The sequence below is a fragment of the Geotrypetes seraphini genome, chromosome 7 (assembly GCF_902459505.1).
Source record: "Geotrypetes seraphini chromosome 7, aGeoSer1.1, whole genome shotgun sequence".
In the NCBI taxonomy this organism is placed as follows: domain Eukaryota; kingdom Metazoa; phylum Chordata; class Amphibia; order Gymnophiona; family Dermophiidae; genus Geotrypetes; species Geotrypetes seraphini.
In genome coordinates this window covers 124,517,474-124,533,859 of record NC_047090.1, presented here as the reverse complement: position 1 = coordinate 124,533,859, position 16,386 = coordinate 124,517,474, and the positions used below count along the sequence as shown (strand labels likewise).

The window sequence follows — 16,386 nt, the reverse complement described above, 5'->3', positions numbered from 1 at the left end:
GCAAACTTGGCCATTTTACCCTGGCTAAAAATGTCCTTAGTGCATGCAAATGACCCATATAAAAATGTGCTATGATCACTTTTAGTGCAGTTTTGTAAAAGGGCCTACTTGTCTTTTAAATGTCCTGAGAATCCAAAGCTTTGCAAAACTAACAAATTTATTTTTCCAGGAATGTAGTTGCAGTACTGATGTCCTAAACAACAATGTCGCCTTCATAAAAAATAAATTTTTTTAACAAGCCATGCATCCTGTGGTATCTTTTACAATGGTACAAGAGTTAGAAGCAACCTACGTCAAAAGCATTGGAGAAAATGTCGTCAAAAAGATTTATGACATCAACGTCTGTACCAGTAGCAATACCACAACAAGGCCCTGCAAAAAGAGCTGTCTTGATCAGAGAAGGTATCAAATCTAAAGGAAAATGTTTGCCAGTACCACTCCCAGTAGGAAAGTTAGTAAAGACGACCTTGCCAGTTATCATGGACATAGGAACAGGATATTGCAAAGCTGGATATGCTGGGCAACAAAAGCCTTCATATGTGATTTCATCTACTATAGGAAAACCTCTTCAAGAGACTGTTAAAACAGGGGATAACAGAAAAGAAACCTATGTCGGACATGAGCTTGCAAATGCTAGCATACCACTAAAACGTGTTAATCCATTGAGACATGGCATAGTGGTAAATTGGGACTGGTTGCATGAAATTTGGGAATACATTTTTCACACAAAAATGAAGATCCTTCCGGAAGAGCATGCTGTCCTAATATCAGATCCTCCACTAAGTCCTACTACAAACAGGGAGAAATATGCAGAGATGATGTTTGAAACTTTTAATGTGCCAGCAATGCATATTGCTTACCAGTCCCGGTTGTCTATGTATTCTTATGGTAGGACCACAGGTTTAGTTGTTGAATGTGGTCATGGTGTTTCTCATGTGGTACCTATGTATGAAGGTTACACTTTGCCCCACATTACAGAGAGAATAGACTTCGCTGGGGCTGATATCACCCAATACTTGTTAGAGTTGCTAAATCAGTCTGGAAACATGTTTAAAGAAGAACACATTCCCTTGGTAGAAGACATCAAAAATAAATGTTGCTATGTTGCTTCAGAGATCCACTATGAAATTGGTTTGCCTTTCAGGGAATATTTAGTAGATTATGAACTTCCAGACGGGCATCTCCTGACCATTGGAAAGGAAAGATTTGTTTGTCCGGAAGCTCTTTTCAAACCATCTATCATAGGTTTTAACCAACCAAGCCTTCACGCTGTAACTATCAGTTGTCTTAATAAATGTGATGCCTCTATCAGGAAGGATATGATAAAAAATGTCTTGCTTTGTGGTGGTACTACCATGCTAGATGGGTTTCCACAACGTTTTCAAAAGGAACTGAATAAGTTATCGCCATTTGACAAGCCAGCTTTGGAATATTGTTCAGAAAGGAAATATTCTGTCTGGACTGGTGGCTCAATCTTGGCTTCACTGAAGGCCTTTCAGCAACTCTGGGTCTATAGGAAAGAATACAATGAGCAGGGACCATTTATTATGTTCAAAAAATGTTTCTGACCACATAGTTTGGAAGGATGTATCACCTGGGCTATTGGGTTGTTTCTCCATTTAGTCTCAAGCTGATGTAGAAAGGTCAGAAATATTAACATCTACAGGCACTGAATAAATATCTAAAATGCTGAAATGATCTCTATTTTTCTTAATGTCTTAAATACATTGCCTGATTTTGAACTATATATGTGACTCTATCAGCATGCAATTTGAACAATATACAAATATATCAGACTAGTCTTATAGCCCGTTACATTAACGGGTTCTAGAATATATGTGTGTGTGTCTCTCTTTATTTCTTTCTCTCTCTCTCCTTAGCCGCTTTCTTTCTTTCTGTCTTTCTTTTACCTTGGCTGTCCATCACCACCCCTTGCCTGCTTGCCCTGTCCATTCTCCCTTCCTTTTACCTCCCCTGTATCCACCACCACCCCTTCACTGCTCTCCTTATGCAGCAGCAGCCCTTATCCCTTTGTTTTACCTCCCCCCTGTCCATCAGCACCTCTTTCCTTCTCCCCCTGACCAGCAGTAGGCGTCCCTTCCTTTTTCTCCCACCCTCCTCCTTCTTATCCCTATGATACACTTACCTTGCTCTGCCCCTGATCAGAGGTTCCCGACAGTCGCCCATTTGCACCCATTGGAAAAGTTCCTTCTGCCGCATCCCGCACCCCTCCTGACACAACTCCCGCTGTCTTTCTTTCTGTCTGTCTCTGTCCCTGGCCCCCTTTGTCTGTTTGTCTTTCTGTATATCTCCCTGCCTCTGTGTCTTTCTTCTTTTCTTTCTGTCTCCCTTCCTCCCTCTGTCTGTCTGTCCGAAGCAGCATTCCCTCCCCCTCCATTTCCCTTCCCCCACACCAGTTCCCTGTGCACCTGCCCCTGTGTCTTTTCTTTCTCCCTTCCTCACTCTGTCTGTCTGTCCGAAGCAGCATTCCCTCCCCCTCCATTTCCCTCCCCCCCACACCAGTTCCCTGTGCACCTGCCCATGTGTCTTTCTTCTTTTCTTTCTGTCTCCCTTCCTCCCTCTGTCTGTCTGTCCAAAGCAGCATTCCCTCCCCCTCCATTTTTCTCCCCCCACACCAGTTCCCTGTGCACCTGCACCTGTGTCTTTCTTCTTTTCTTTCTGTATCCCTTCCTCCCTCTGTCTGTCTGTCCAAAGCAGCATTCCCTCCCCCTTCCATTTCCCTCCCCCCACACCAGTTCCCTATGCCTGCATTAGCGTTTCCTCTACCCCCTTTCCCTTCCCACATTCGCGACTACAAACGTAGGCCCAAGTCCTTTGCCGCCCCCCCCCCCCTTCACTTCCCTTCCCGCAGGCCCGACTACACATGGCGATTCAAGCAGCATGTACAGCAGTCTTCACATGCTGCTTCGGGTGCTTCTACTGCCCTGATTTACTCTGGCACGTCCGGAGCAAATCAGGGCAGTAGAAGGGCCCGAAGCAGCGTGTGAAGCCTGCTGGACATGCTGCTTAAATCGCCAGTCGGGCCCACGGTAAGGGAAGAGGGGGGGGGGGCAGCAAATGAGTCGGGTCACGGGCAGCGGAAAGTTGTTGGGCTCCTCGGTGGGGGTGCTGAGTGGCCGTGATCCCTCTCCTCCCAGACACCCCCCCCCCTCCGCTGGAGGAACGGATATCGGCGGTTACAGCCGCTGGCTTCGGCGTCTTCTATCCACTGCGGCCAACCCTAGCGGAAAGAGGAAGTAGTCAGAGAGGGCAGCCCGCAGTGGACAGAAGACAGCAAAGCCAGCGTTCTCTTCATTTAAAAGCGGGTGAGCCGGCGAGAAGGCGGAGGTGGTGGTTTTGGCAGTGAGTGAGGGCGGAAGGGGGGAGTCGCCGGCTGTGTTGTGCTTTCCCGATCGCAGTGGCGCTGCTGTTGGTGTCAGAGCTCGCCGCCTTGGTGGAGAGTAGGGAGGCTGTTGTGAGGTAATACGCGCACATGCGCACTCGTGCGGCCACATCCCGACAGAAAAGGGATCAGGGAACACGCTTGTCGCGAGTGCGCATGCGCGGGCTAGCATTTTATTATATAGATTGTATTGTATTTCATTTGATTTTAACTTTTTATAAATTTTATGATATAAAATAGAATATCTTACAAGCTAGCCAGTGGTGCAATGTTTTAAAACATATACCAGTATAACTCACAAAAAATGAGATGTAGAGATCTAGATATAGAATATAACCAGCACCAAAAAGTGATCTCAAACTCAGTTCAAAATGCATGAATAGCAGAGAGGAAAAGGTCTTAGTAACCCGGCAAACAATCCAATCAGGATAAAACAGTTTGCACTTATCAGGGTTCCAGTATCTTTCATTGACCTGATAAACCTCTCTGTGAAGCTTTTGACTTTAGTTAATTTCTTTTTTTCTTTATCTTTTTTACTTTAGTATTTAATCGTATAATAAATTAGAAATAAACAAACTTAGTAAAACTTATCTCAAGTGTGGTGCACAAATTTCCTCGTATACAGTGGTGCCTCGCATAACGGACGCCTCGTACAGCGAACGCTGCGCATAACGAACTTTTTGTCTTGCTCCCTATAACGAACTTCGTTTCACACAACGAAGTCGCCCGAGGGGCCCGGGGGGGGGCGGAACTACTCTCGCCGCTTTCTAATGTGAGCCGGGAACAGCAGCACCCTCCTGTCTGAATGCAGTGTTCTATCATCTCCCTCCACCTTACCTTAAAAACCGAGTTTTCCGGCTTTCTTTTTCGGCCAGCCACACACTTTCAAAGAGCAGCACATGCGCGCATGCTCTGTTGTTCAATCTTCTCCTCTGACGCAACCGGAAACCGGAAGTTGCAGGAGAGAGAACATTGATCAACTCCAGCAGCTGCGCGTGCACAGCTTTTTGAGATCGTGCGGCTGGGTGAGGGAGAAGGCTGGCAGGCTCTGCATGTGAGGTGAGGTGGAGGGAGGGAAATGTAGGGCTGCAGAACGAATTATTTTGTTTTACAGGTATTCTTATGGGACAACAGGGCTGCAGAACGAATTATTTTGTTTTACAGGTATTCTTATGGGAAAACGCGTTTCACACAACGAACGTTTCACATAACAAACTTGCTCCTGGAACGGATTAAGTTCGTTGTGTGAGGCACCACTGTATTTACAAAAGCTATATGATCTGCAACAGAGTATGGGGCAAATTCTATAAAGGATGCTTAAAATTTAGGTGTCGTTTAAACGTCTGGCAGTACAACGCTCAGCGTGATCCCATTATACATAGACACACAATAGAAAGGGTGCCACACCTACATAGTTAGACTGCAACTGATTGGCAAAATATTTCCTTAGAAAATCAAGATCCTGTATTCTGATGTGTTTCTAAGGTGCTCTCCAAATATCCTATCGCAATTTAATAAAGAACTTTACTATTCCTTTAAGCATTTTAGTAGTCCTCAGAACCACCACTCCTCCTTCCCACCAAGGTGTTTCAACGGTGTTTCCACAAAAACTGCTAAAACACCCTGCTTACCAACACCGCAGCCGTCCACCTCTTGTCCTTCAATGTTTGTAAGATGGCGGCCGCGTCTTTGGTGGCGTATAATTGACAGCTTACAACAGAGCGGGAGGGTGGGTGGCAATACGGAAAGAGATCTGAACCTGAAGGAACAAAGATGGATTCATAGGCTCGACACGGTAGTCCCCCATGGGATGAATTTAGAGATAGAAAGGGCTTCCATGTTCTGACTGGGGTGGTAGGGTGGTATCATCATCATTATCAAAGTTGAGGAACTTTAGTGTTTAAGGCCGGGAAGATCCAGAGCCCGTGGGGCAGGGGGAGGGTTCTCCTTGGTCCAATCACATCTAGGGGGAGGTCCCTTAGCAGGAAGTGAATATAAAGGGAGCCCCAAAGACGCGGCCGCCATCTTACAAACATTGAAGGACAAGAGGTGGACGGCTGCGGTGTTGGTAAGCAGAGTGTTTTAGCAGTTTTTGTGGAGTAATGGTAGATTGAAAGTTATTAATCTTGAATAATATGATTTGTTTTAGGGTAGACCCCTGACGAAACTCTCGTGAAACATGTCGGGTCTCACCGCTAGCCCACAGTGAAACATGTACAGCGCACCATTACTGAGATAAGTAATTAAGTAATTTAAAGTGAAAAATGATAAGAATTGCACAACATTTAAAATTAAGCAGACCAGTGAGGAGTTCACCACTTGGATCTCACCGTTGAAACACCTTGGTGGGACGGAGGAGTGGTGGTTCTGAGGTCTACTAAAATGCTTAAAGGAATAGTAAAGTTCTTTATTAAATTGCGATAGGATATTTGGAGAGCACATTAGAAACACATCAGAATACAGCATCTGCATAGTTAGGTTTATAGAATCGCCTTTTACACATCCTGACATCTATAACGTTTTCATATTTTAGCATTATGATGTCATTAGAACAGTGGTTTTGCGCTGGTTTTTTTTTACATTAAAATTGTATGCAGTAAGATGGCATGCAGAAGGCAGCCCAATTTTACAGAGGGGGACTCCAGGCTCCTCCTCTCCAAGAAGCACTACTATTATATCAATTTACCTTTCAATTATACCACTTATATCCTAAGTGGTATTTACATTTGGCTACTTTATCAGATTTTCCTTCTGTCCTAATGGGCTTAAACACTTATCGAGTGTACCTGGGGCAATGAAGGGACTAAGTGACTTGCCCAGGGTCACAAGGAGCAGTAAGGGATTTGAACCCACAACCTCTGGGTACTAAGCCTGTAGCTCTAACCACTGCACCACACACTCAGCCATATGGCAATTTAAAAGCTAAGGGGCTCATAATCAAAACGGAAATATGTCTAAAATCCCGCTTAAATCGGCACTTGGACGATCAAAAAGACAGGTCGTCCAAGTGCCAATAATCAAAACTGGTTTTAGACGTATCTAAAAGCAGCTTAGACCTTTTCCCTGCCACTGTACACCCAGAATAAAAAGGGGCATTTTAGGAGGAGTGGTGAGGGCGGGATTTGGACAGGGCGTGGGCTGACCTAAACTTAGTCGTACTGCAAGTATAACCAAAAGTTTAACGAGACTTTCTAGACGGAACTTGTATGTAGTGACTTAGGCGATCTAAAAACAGGTCTAAATACCCAGAAGGTATCCATAGTGACCAGATAACCACTGCATATACAAAGTACAGACCTCTACACACTCCCCCAGTGATCACTGACCCCCCCACAATACCATAAAATCATAATAAAAAACGTACATACTTGCCTCCAGAACATGAGCACCTGGCATAGGAAAGCCTAGTAGAGTTCCACAGAGGTGGCTTAAGTAGTCTGGGGGATGGGCTAGTGAACCATAGAGAGGAGGAACCAGGCTCATTAGCCACACTAACCACTGCATTCATGGTGAAACATGAGCACCCCCCAAAACCCTACTGTACTGCAATCTGCAGCCATAAGGGCTATTGGGGTGGTAGACATGTAGGTCTAGTAGGTTTTAGGGGTATTTTGGAGGGCTCACCATGACCTATAAGACATCATCAAATGCAACTAGATGGCAAATTATCACTAAAAAAAAAAGTAGAATTATGTGTGGGGGGGTAACTGATAATACTAGGGATTTGAACCCACCCCCTTGGGAAGATGGAAGAAGTGCCTTTAACCACTGAGCCACATGAGATTCTTTTTAGACAGGGGCTCCTGCCATTTGAGATGATACCTTAGGACAAGGGTGTCCAACCTGCGGCCCAAGGGCCGCATGCGGCCCCATGAAGTATTTTGTGTGGCCCCGGTTGAGGGTGATGCAGTGTTTTTCTCTGCTGCCCCCGGGTGTTTACTGTCTTGCTGGCTCCCTCCTCTGTCTTGCTGCAGCATTTGTGCGGCCCCAGAAATTTTTTTCCAGCCAATGTGGCCCAGGGAAGCAAAAAGGTTGGACACCCCTGCCTTAGGAGATCATAGCCATCTCAGGGTAAAAATAGGTTTCCCTCTGGACCCTGGAAATGACAGAGTGCAAATGTAAATGGCAAAGTCCTCTTGATACCTGTCCATAATCCATACTCTCTTATGAGACCAAAAAGAAGCTGTTGAGGTACTGGGGGTTTTGTGTAGATTTGAGCATACAACCTGTGGAAGATGGAAGAAGTACCTTTAAACACTGAGCCACAGGAGCTTCCTTTTAGGCAGTGCTTCCTATTATTTTTAGTGACATTCTGCCATCTAGGTGTATATCGATTATATCACAATGATGTCAAGATTGTGCATCAGATATGTCCACTTGCTCTGAACCACAGCCTTTGTGAATAGAGTTTCTCTTCTTATTTTCTTAAACTTTGGGAATGAGGTTTAGTATGCAATATATTTTTTCATGTGCTTTGTTTGAGTAATGTATTATTAAATATCTTTTTTACCTTAATATCAAACTGGAGCATTCTTTACTCCAAAAACTAAAATCCATACCATTATATCTGGAGTCCACCAGCACACCTAATCCACACCTAACTCGCACCTAGCTAGTGCCCAGCTTGCCCAAAAGTAGACCTGGTTTTGCAATGCCTACATTTTAAGTGAGAATATAGATGCAACAGGACATCGAAAGGGACGTCTAAGTCCATTTTCATTTAAGTCGCAAGTCGTCCAAAGTAAAAAAACAGCTTAGGACACATTTTTGAAAAATACGTCCAAATTTTTTTTCATTTCGAAAATCATCTAAGTATACGTCCTGCCAATCTGATCGTCCAAGTCGCTAAATCATCCATCTTTATACCACATTTTCGTCCAACTTTTCGTCCAAGTCAAAAACGCCTAGAACAAGCCCTATTGGACATGGGAGGGATTTGCAAAGTGATGGACTGAACACCCAGACCTGCCACCTAAATAGTGGGGTACCTTACAGGGGACTGCTGTGAACTTCACAAAAAGGGTGCCATGTCATCATCTCACTACAGCTCCCATATAGGTCCAAACCACCTCCAGAATCCCCTAGACCCACTTATCTATCACCCTAAAAACCCTTATGGCTGCAGGAGCCACTTATATGCAAGTACAAAAGGGTTTTGGGGGTGTATATGGGAGTGCACATGTTTAAGTATCAATGCAGGGATTACTGGAGTTTATGGGCATGAGGCCTCCTCTCCATGGGTACCTAACCCATCCCCAAGACAGCTTAAGATGCCTCTGTGCAGGACAACTAGGCTTTGCTATGCCAGGCTGCCAGATGATGATGGTCTGGAGGCTGAATTTTAAAGGTGTGATTACGATTTTTATAGGGTTGGGGGGTCGGTGATCACTGAGGTATTGTGTGGGGGTCTGTATTATGTGTTTGCAGTGCTTATCTGGTGACTTTAGGTGGGTTTTTGTGACTTAGACCATGTTCTAAATGGTCTAAGTCACAACGTTCAAGTTCCGTCGATCCTGTGCTGTATAACTTTTGGTTATACATGTAGTACAACTAAGTCTAAGCCTGCCTATGTCCCGCCCAAATCCCACCCTCGACACTTCTCCTGGCACACCCCATTTAGCTATGGTCATTCATCGGCACTTTGAAGGCCTAGGTCGTTTGTAAACACGTACAAAATCCATTTTGATTATCGGCACTTGGACGTCTTTCGTTTATGATCGACCAAGTGCCGACTTAGGACATTTTTTGGACGTTTTTTTCTTTCGATTATGAGCCCCTGAGTGTCATTCGATTCTGTAAATGGACATCCATATTAAAACCATGCCCACACCTATCACGTTGGGCACAGCTTTTTCCAGTGGGTGTCTATAAAATTCTGGACACTTATTCTATGAATCACACACAGCCTTTGGATGTCTGACTTTCAAATATTGTTTGTTAAAGTAATTAATTGTGCTTATTATTCAATCTATTTGGATGCCTAAGTTGTTGGAATTTGCTCCTAAATGTTTTTCAGGGTTGGACAACACAAGGATCAATCAAAGAAAACTCAAAAAATGCTAGTCTACTTGGCAACTACTTTTCAATACTGGGGGGAAAAAACCCAAAACACCATTATATATTGTGACAGGGAAGCTCCTGTCATGGGTTCTAAATCTGCTTTAAGCCCTGCCACTAAAGAAATGTGCCTAAGCCAAGGAAGCTGCCCATTAACTCTGTTACCAGTACTAAGATCAGACAGGCAGGGCAGAATAGAGAAGGGATGGCACAGAAGAACAGAATACCTGTTAAAAGCCACTATAATCCCTTTTATAAACCCTCTGTTAATTCTCCAGTTAAACCTCTGGTCAGGCAATCTGACATAGCAAGGGTTAAGGAAAGGGGTGGAGCTGACAGGCAGAACGTGGTTAGAGCACTAGTGAAAGTTCCACAGCAGGATAAATCAAGGCCAGCTGACAACACACACAGGCAATCAGGAACCTGGAGGGAAGGACGTTCTTCACAGAACAGGGAACTGAAGGCAAGGAGCTCTGTCTTATGGCCTTCTGCTAAGAAACCTCCTGTACCACAGCACTTCCATGCTGACAAAACTCTGCTTCCTAAGCAGAGGCTAATTGGAAGGGAAAAGCTCCATGAGCAGGGCTGGGCCAACGCTGCTCCAGAGGATAGCTTGTACCCAACTTCAGAGAGTGAGGAATTTCTTATGGAAGTAGAGGGATATATCTCTGAGGGAAATGACATGGACTGCAGTCCAGAAGCCTTAGACTATTTGTCTGAATGCAGCATGAGTCAATAAGGTACAGTGTGGGGAAGGGAATGAAAGTTTGTTCTATAACAATGGTCTAAAGTACTTAAAGAAACATTTCTGTCCTTATGTGGGACTATTTAATAAATGAGAGTTTGATGTGTGAATGTGAGGATTGCCTAATAGCAGAAATTAAACCAGAATCCCTGTATTCAAACAAAACATAATGATGGGCTAATGCTAACTAATATTAGAAGGAGAAATAAAGCCCTGAGTTGATTCAGTGACCTGACATTTCACATCCCTGATAGTGGGAACTTTTGGGAGGGGAATCTTAGACCATTAAAACAAGGGTGGATGGTTCCCAGCCCACTGCCCAAAAATAAGGGTCAGTGGGGGTATTATAATTCATGTAGTCAGATGGGAATAACTTCCTGAAGAAACACAGTGGGCTCAATACAGTAATTGTGCCAAGCCTAGAAGATGTGGCGCTTAAGCCCAGGGCTAGCTGGTCCACAGGGGCTCTTGTATATAAGTTCTTGAAACAATAATGCTGCCCAGAACTGTGAGAAAGAAACTCGGTTTAAAGGGAAATGTTTTTTTTTTTTTTGGGGGGGGGGTTTCATTCCTGATTGAAGCAAAGACTTGCTGTAAAAGAGAGCTTTGTTTGTGATAAATCTTTTCCAGTGGGAATCATCATCAGCCAGTGGGACTGTTTTAGGAGTGCAAACTGAACTGGATAATAAAACTTGGAACTGGCAATTATTGATGGAAAGGGTGTTTGGGGGTTTTTTTTTTCTTTTTCTCTGCTGTGCTTATTCCAGAGCGGTCCTCCAAAGAGCACTAATACTTGCGCCTGGGGCAGGAGCCGGGTTGCCAGCGCTAGGCTTACCCCTAGCCCTGTCACAATAGTTAACTGAAAAATGCTAGCCAAAGGGCTATATTTAATGATGCCTTCTTCAGGGTGATTATATCTAAAGATTTCAAGACAATAAAACATAGAAACAAAGAGGTGGCCCGAGTCAGAGGGCAGAACTATTAGGGGAAAGGAAGTGATGTATTAAGAGCATTAATGATTGCCTAATATTGAGGATTTTTCATTAATTTTTGTTCTTTCATATTGAGGGCGGGATGCCACAGTTCTAGAATTGAAGGCTCCCACACTTATTCATTAATTTTTCTTGATTTAAGAGTTTAACGGCACTACTGTAAATTATAAATTAAAAGTAGTCTCAGTATTTAGGATTTTTTTCCTTTAGGGAAACCAGTTTTCTTTTTTGACATTTTTTTGTTCCTCTATTGATTTATTTTTGTCCTGTAAGAAAACAACACTGTGATTTTTTTTTTTCACTTGTACTGGAATGCTTTTTGCTCTTAATCAGGTTATTTAATACATGAATATTTCAGGATACAAGAATATTAGTCATGGAGACAATCTTAAATCAGACTATCTATTATATCTTTTGCATAAATCAAATGCCTATTCTACCCCACTTTCATTTCATTTTTAAGCTCCAAAACTGGTTTGTTGATGACTACATGAATGGGCTCCAAGATTTCAACATTCTGCATTAGTCACAAACTTCAGAAAAAATCACAGTACTGAGACAGTGGTGTCGGCACTAATCACTTGTGGCAAAGAACTGCTATGCACAGGCCAATGTGCCATCATACAATTCAAATAAAGCAGCACCTGTGACCTAATAGATGTCGACCAAATGTTAGAAACTCTAAGCCACTTAGGGCTGCATGGCCCTACATTATCCTGGTTCCAAGGCTTTCTAACTGAACTACACTATGGTGTAAAAAAAAAAAAAAAAGACAACTTCTCAGAAAAATGGCACCCCCTCAGCGGAGTCCCGCAATGCTATCCACTCTCATCTACACTATTAAACCTACTCGTACAATCTTTAGGAGTAGCCATAGAACAGACAGGATCTATACATTCACATCTACGCCGATGACATTATAGTTAATCTGAAGGTTACCACACTTCTAACTGACACCCTATGCAACATCACAGCTTGTTTCCACACAATTGAAACTGGATCCTCACCCTGCTCTCAAGCTCAACAAAAATAAAAATTTCTCTGGATAGGCTCTCAAAATGACCCCAGATAGTCTCTACCTTTCACCCTAGAAGAGAATAATTTCCCCCTGGAACTACACTTCAGCATACTAGGAGTAGAAATAGATAAAGCCATAACCATACATCAACCTATACAATCCTTTCTAATCATGAGAAAACTTAGAACTATAAAAAAATATTTCAACATTGAACCATTCCAAATCCTAGTACAATCACTAATCTTATTGAGAATAGACTACTGCAACTTAGCACTAGCTGTTTTGTTTGTTTGTTAGGTGTCATCGATTCATGTTCGAGTCCTAGCAACTTGATAAATTACAGATCTAAAAAGAGATTGGTTTTGTGCTAGTCCAGTAAGATCCTCAAGAGTCATACCCATGGTTGTTTTCAACATGTCCAGCTGAATGCAGTTTGCCTTCTTCGCCTGGTTCCTTCGATCTTTCCAACATAATGTACTTCTCCAATGATCTTTCTCTTCTGACAGTGTGACCAAAATAAGACGGTCATAACTTCATCATTTGGGCTTCGAGTGACATATCCAGTTTGATCTCTTCCAGAATCAATTTGTTAGTTCTTCTGGCAGTCTTAGGCATGCAGAAAATCCTCCAGCACCAATGCTCAAATAAGTCCAAATTGCTCACAAAACGTCTACAATTAGTACAAAACTCAGCACTTAAGACTTATTTTTGGACTATGGAAATCTGAATACTTATATTCCTATTACAATAAACTACATTGGTTGCCTGTCACAGAATAAAGTCCAAACTAGGCATCACAGTACTCATATATAAAATCCTAAGTGTTAACACAGACCTCACGTCTGTCCCTGGAAAGATGGTTGAGGCGCTGATCAAAGATAGCATAGTCCAGCACTTAGACACGCACATGAGAGCCAGCCAACATGGATTCAGGAAAGGGAAATCATGTTTGATGAACCTACTTCAATTTTTTGAGATAGTGAACAAACATATTGATGGTGGACAACCAGTGGATATTGTATACTTGGACTTTCAGAAAGCGTTCGACAAGGTTCCACATGTAAGACTTCTCAGGAAACTACACGGCCATGGAATAGAGGGAGATATACTAAGATGGATAGGCAAATGGCTGGAGAACAGAAAGCAGAGAGTGGGCATAAATGGGAAGTTCTCAGACTGGGAGAAAGTGACTAGTGGTGTACCCCAGGGCTCGGTACTTGGGCCCATCTTATTTAATATTTTCATCAATGACCTAGAAGAAGGAACATCCAGTGAGATCATCAAGTTTGCAGACGACACTAAGCTATGCCGGGCAATCAGATCACTGAAGGACAGCGAGGAACTTTAGAGCGACCTGAGTCGACTGGAGAAATGGGCAGAGAAATGGCAGATGATGTTTAATGTGGAAAACTGCAAAGTGATGCATTTAGGCAGAAAAAAATAAGGAACACAAGTACAGTATGTCAAGTGCAACTCTGGGAAAGACCGAACAGGAAAAGAACCTGGGTGTACTGATAGATAGGACCCTGAAACCGTCAGTGCAATGTGCGGCGGTGGCGAAGAAAACAAATAGAATGTTTGGCACGATAAAGAAGGGAATCACGAGTAGATCGGAGAAAGTTATAATGCCACTCTACAGAGCAATGGTCAGACCACACTTGGAATACTGCATCCAGCATTGGTCTCCATGCCTAAAGAAGGATATAAAACTGCTGGAGAGGGTGCAAAGACGAGCAACGAAGCTAGTGAAAGGTATGGAGAACCTGGATTATGAGGAATGACTTAGGAGGCTGGGGTTGTTCTCCCTTGGGAAGAGGAGACTGCGAGGAGATCTGATCGAAACTTTCAAAATACTGAAAAGAATCGACAAAATAGAGCAGGAAAAACAGTTATTTACAATGTCCAATGTGACACGGACAAGAGGACACAGACTGAAGCTGAGGGGGGACAAGTCTAGGACAAATATCAGTAATTTCTGCTTCACGCAGCGAGTGGTGGACACCTGGAATGCTCTCCCAAAGGAAGTAATTGAGGAATCCACTGTTCTAGGATTTAAGGGTAAACTAGACGCTCTTCTCCTTAAGAGTGGCATAGAGTGATACAGGTATGGGTAAGCTGGATGCACATCTCCCTAATGAGAAGCATAGACTATGCCAGGGTATTTCTGGCGGGGCCTCCGTGAGTGCGGATCTCCGGACTTGATGGACCTAAGGTCTGATCCTGAGATGGCAATTCTTATGTTCAGCTATTTAACAGACCTAGCAATACTATTACAAGGCTTCATCAGATATTCAATCTCCTCCAAACTGACATTCCCAATGTTTAAGAACCTGAAATCTACCAGACAACTATCCCTGTCCATTCAATACCAACTCGTAAATCTATGGAACAATCTTTCCCTCAAGCTGTGCCTATGTGACTACTACCTCAAATTCAGAAAACTACTAAAAGTGTTTTTCTTCCATGGCCCTGAACCTATTATTAACTAAAAAATCACACTGAACCACACTCAGAAAGTACCTACATCCTACCTGCTCAAGATCCTGGATCTACTATGGACTAATATCACACTAACCCAAAACCTGAACCTTTTACAAACTCACCAAACTATCGTGGAGATTACTATCCTAAGCAATGTAATTCCCAGACTCACTAACCCGGTCTTTTGATTCTATGATCCGTTCTTTAATTAAACAGGTAAAGGTGGACTAGAACTACCATTTTAACATAATATAACATCTGTCTCAAGGTTTTCACAATATCTTCTTTGATGACGGGGATCTAAGTCCACCTGAGCTGGTGAGATTCTAGAAGTATCTGGTGACTCAGAATTTGCAACCATTGACCTAACTAGTTCAGATCATTCAGTTAAATGTGGTGTTCTGTGACATTTGGCCAACACTTCTGAATAGTTTAATTTATTATCCATAGACTTAAAGCAAGGTTTAGACCAGGGATGTCCAACCTTTTGGCTTTTCTGGGCTGCATTGGCCCAAAAAAATGCTTCTGGGGCCAGAAGAGAGATCCAGCAAGACGGTAAACACCCAGGGGCAGCAGAGGAAAACACTGCATCGCCCTCAATCGGGGCTGCACAAAATACTTCACGGGGCCGCAGGTTGGACATCCCTGGTTTAGACCATGTATCTCTTTCCCTTTCCAGATATAGAAAAAGTTAAAAGAAAAGTCAGAACAATTTCTGAAGGAGAAAAAGTCCACCATTCCAAGTTTACTGCCACAATTAAAAAACTGAATAAAGAAGTCACAACAAAATTTGGTAGATGCAGAATCATTGTAGCAAAGTTTGCGGTTTGTATCCTCCTGAGATAGATGCTTCATTCATATTTCAAGGGAGCAAAGCAAGCACAGTTTTCAACAAGTAAAAATTAACCTCCAACAAATAGAATGGCTCAGATTTCTGTCAGTGATCTATTTATGGATCATGGATCACATCAAACCCCATTTTTAGAACTGCCCGTGGCAAATTTCAGGCCACAGTCTAAATTTGCTACATCTTCTTTTAGATGTGGTGACCAGAATTGCACACAGTATTCAAGGTGTGGCCGCACCATAGAACAATACAAAGGCATTATAACATGTTTTTCTTTGTTTTCAATTCTTTTCCTGATAATTCCTTTCCTAGCCGTAACCACACACTGAACTGAAGGTTTCAAAATATCCTCAACGATGACACCTAGATCCTTTTCCTGGGCAGTGATTCCTATCATAGAACCCAGCATCATGTAGCTATAGTTTGGGTTCCTCTTTCCCTCATTCATCACTTTGCATTTGCTCACATTAAATGTCATCTGCCAATTCGATGCCCAGTCTTCCAGTCTCACAAGGTCCTCTTGCAGTTTTTTCACAACCTTCTTGTAGTTTAACAATTTTGAACAACTTTTTTTTTTTTAGTCCCATCTGAAAAATGAGATAAGGATTTCCAAAAATTTAGAAAGATTATCTGAACAACTTTAAACAAAGATTTTTTTAACTTAAAAAAAAAATTTCAATTGAAGGTACAAGGAACATATCAGACTGCATGGAAGAAAGACAGTCAAGATCATGAAGCCAACTTCTTGGCTTGCTAGCCCTGCCTCCTCTGCCACCCCCAGGATTATCATTTTGATGAACTATACAGCAGTTCCACTTGTAATTTGCAAGAGCATGACAAGAG

At 42.9% G+C, this 16,386-nt stretch overlaps 1 protein-coding gene across 1 annotated transcript; it reads left to right on the top strand.

The window, feature by feature from the left end:
* Nucleotides 1-311: 311 nt before the first annotated feature.
* LOC117364241 (actin-like protein 7A) lies at nt 312-1,568 on the top strand. Its single transcript, XM_033953253.1, has one exon. The coding sequence runs from the start codon at nt 312-314 to the stop codon at nt 1,566-1,568; it is 1,257 nt and encodes a 418-aa protein (XP_033809144.1).
* The last annotated feature ends 14,818 nt before the right edge of the window (nt 1,569-16,386 follow it).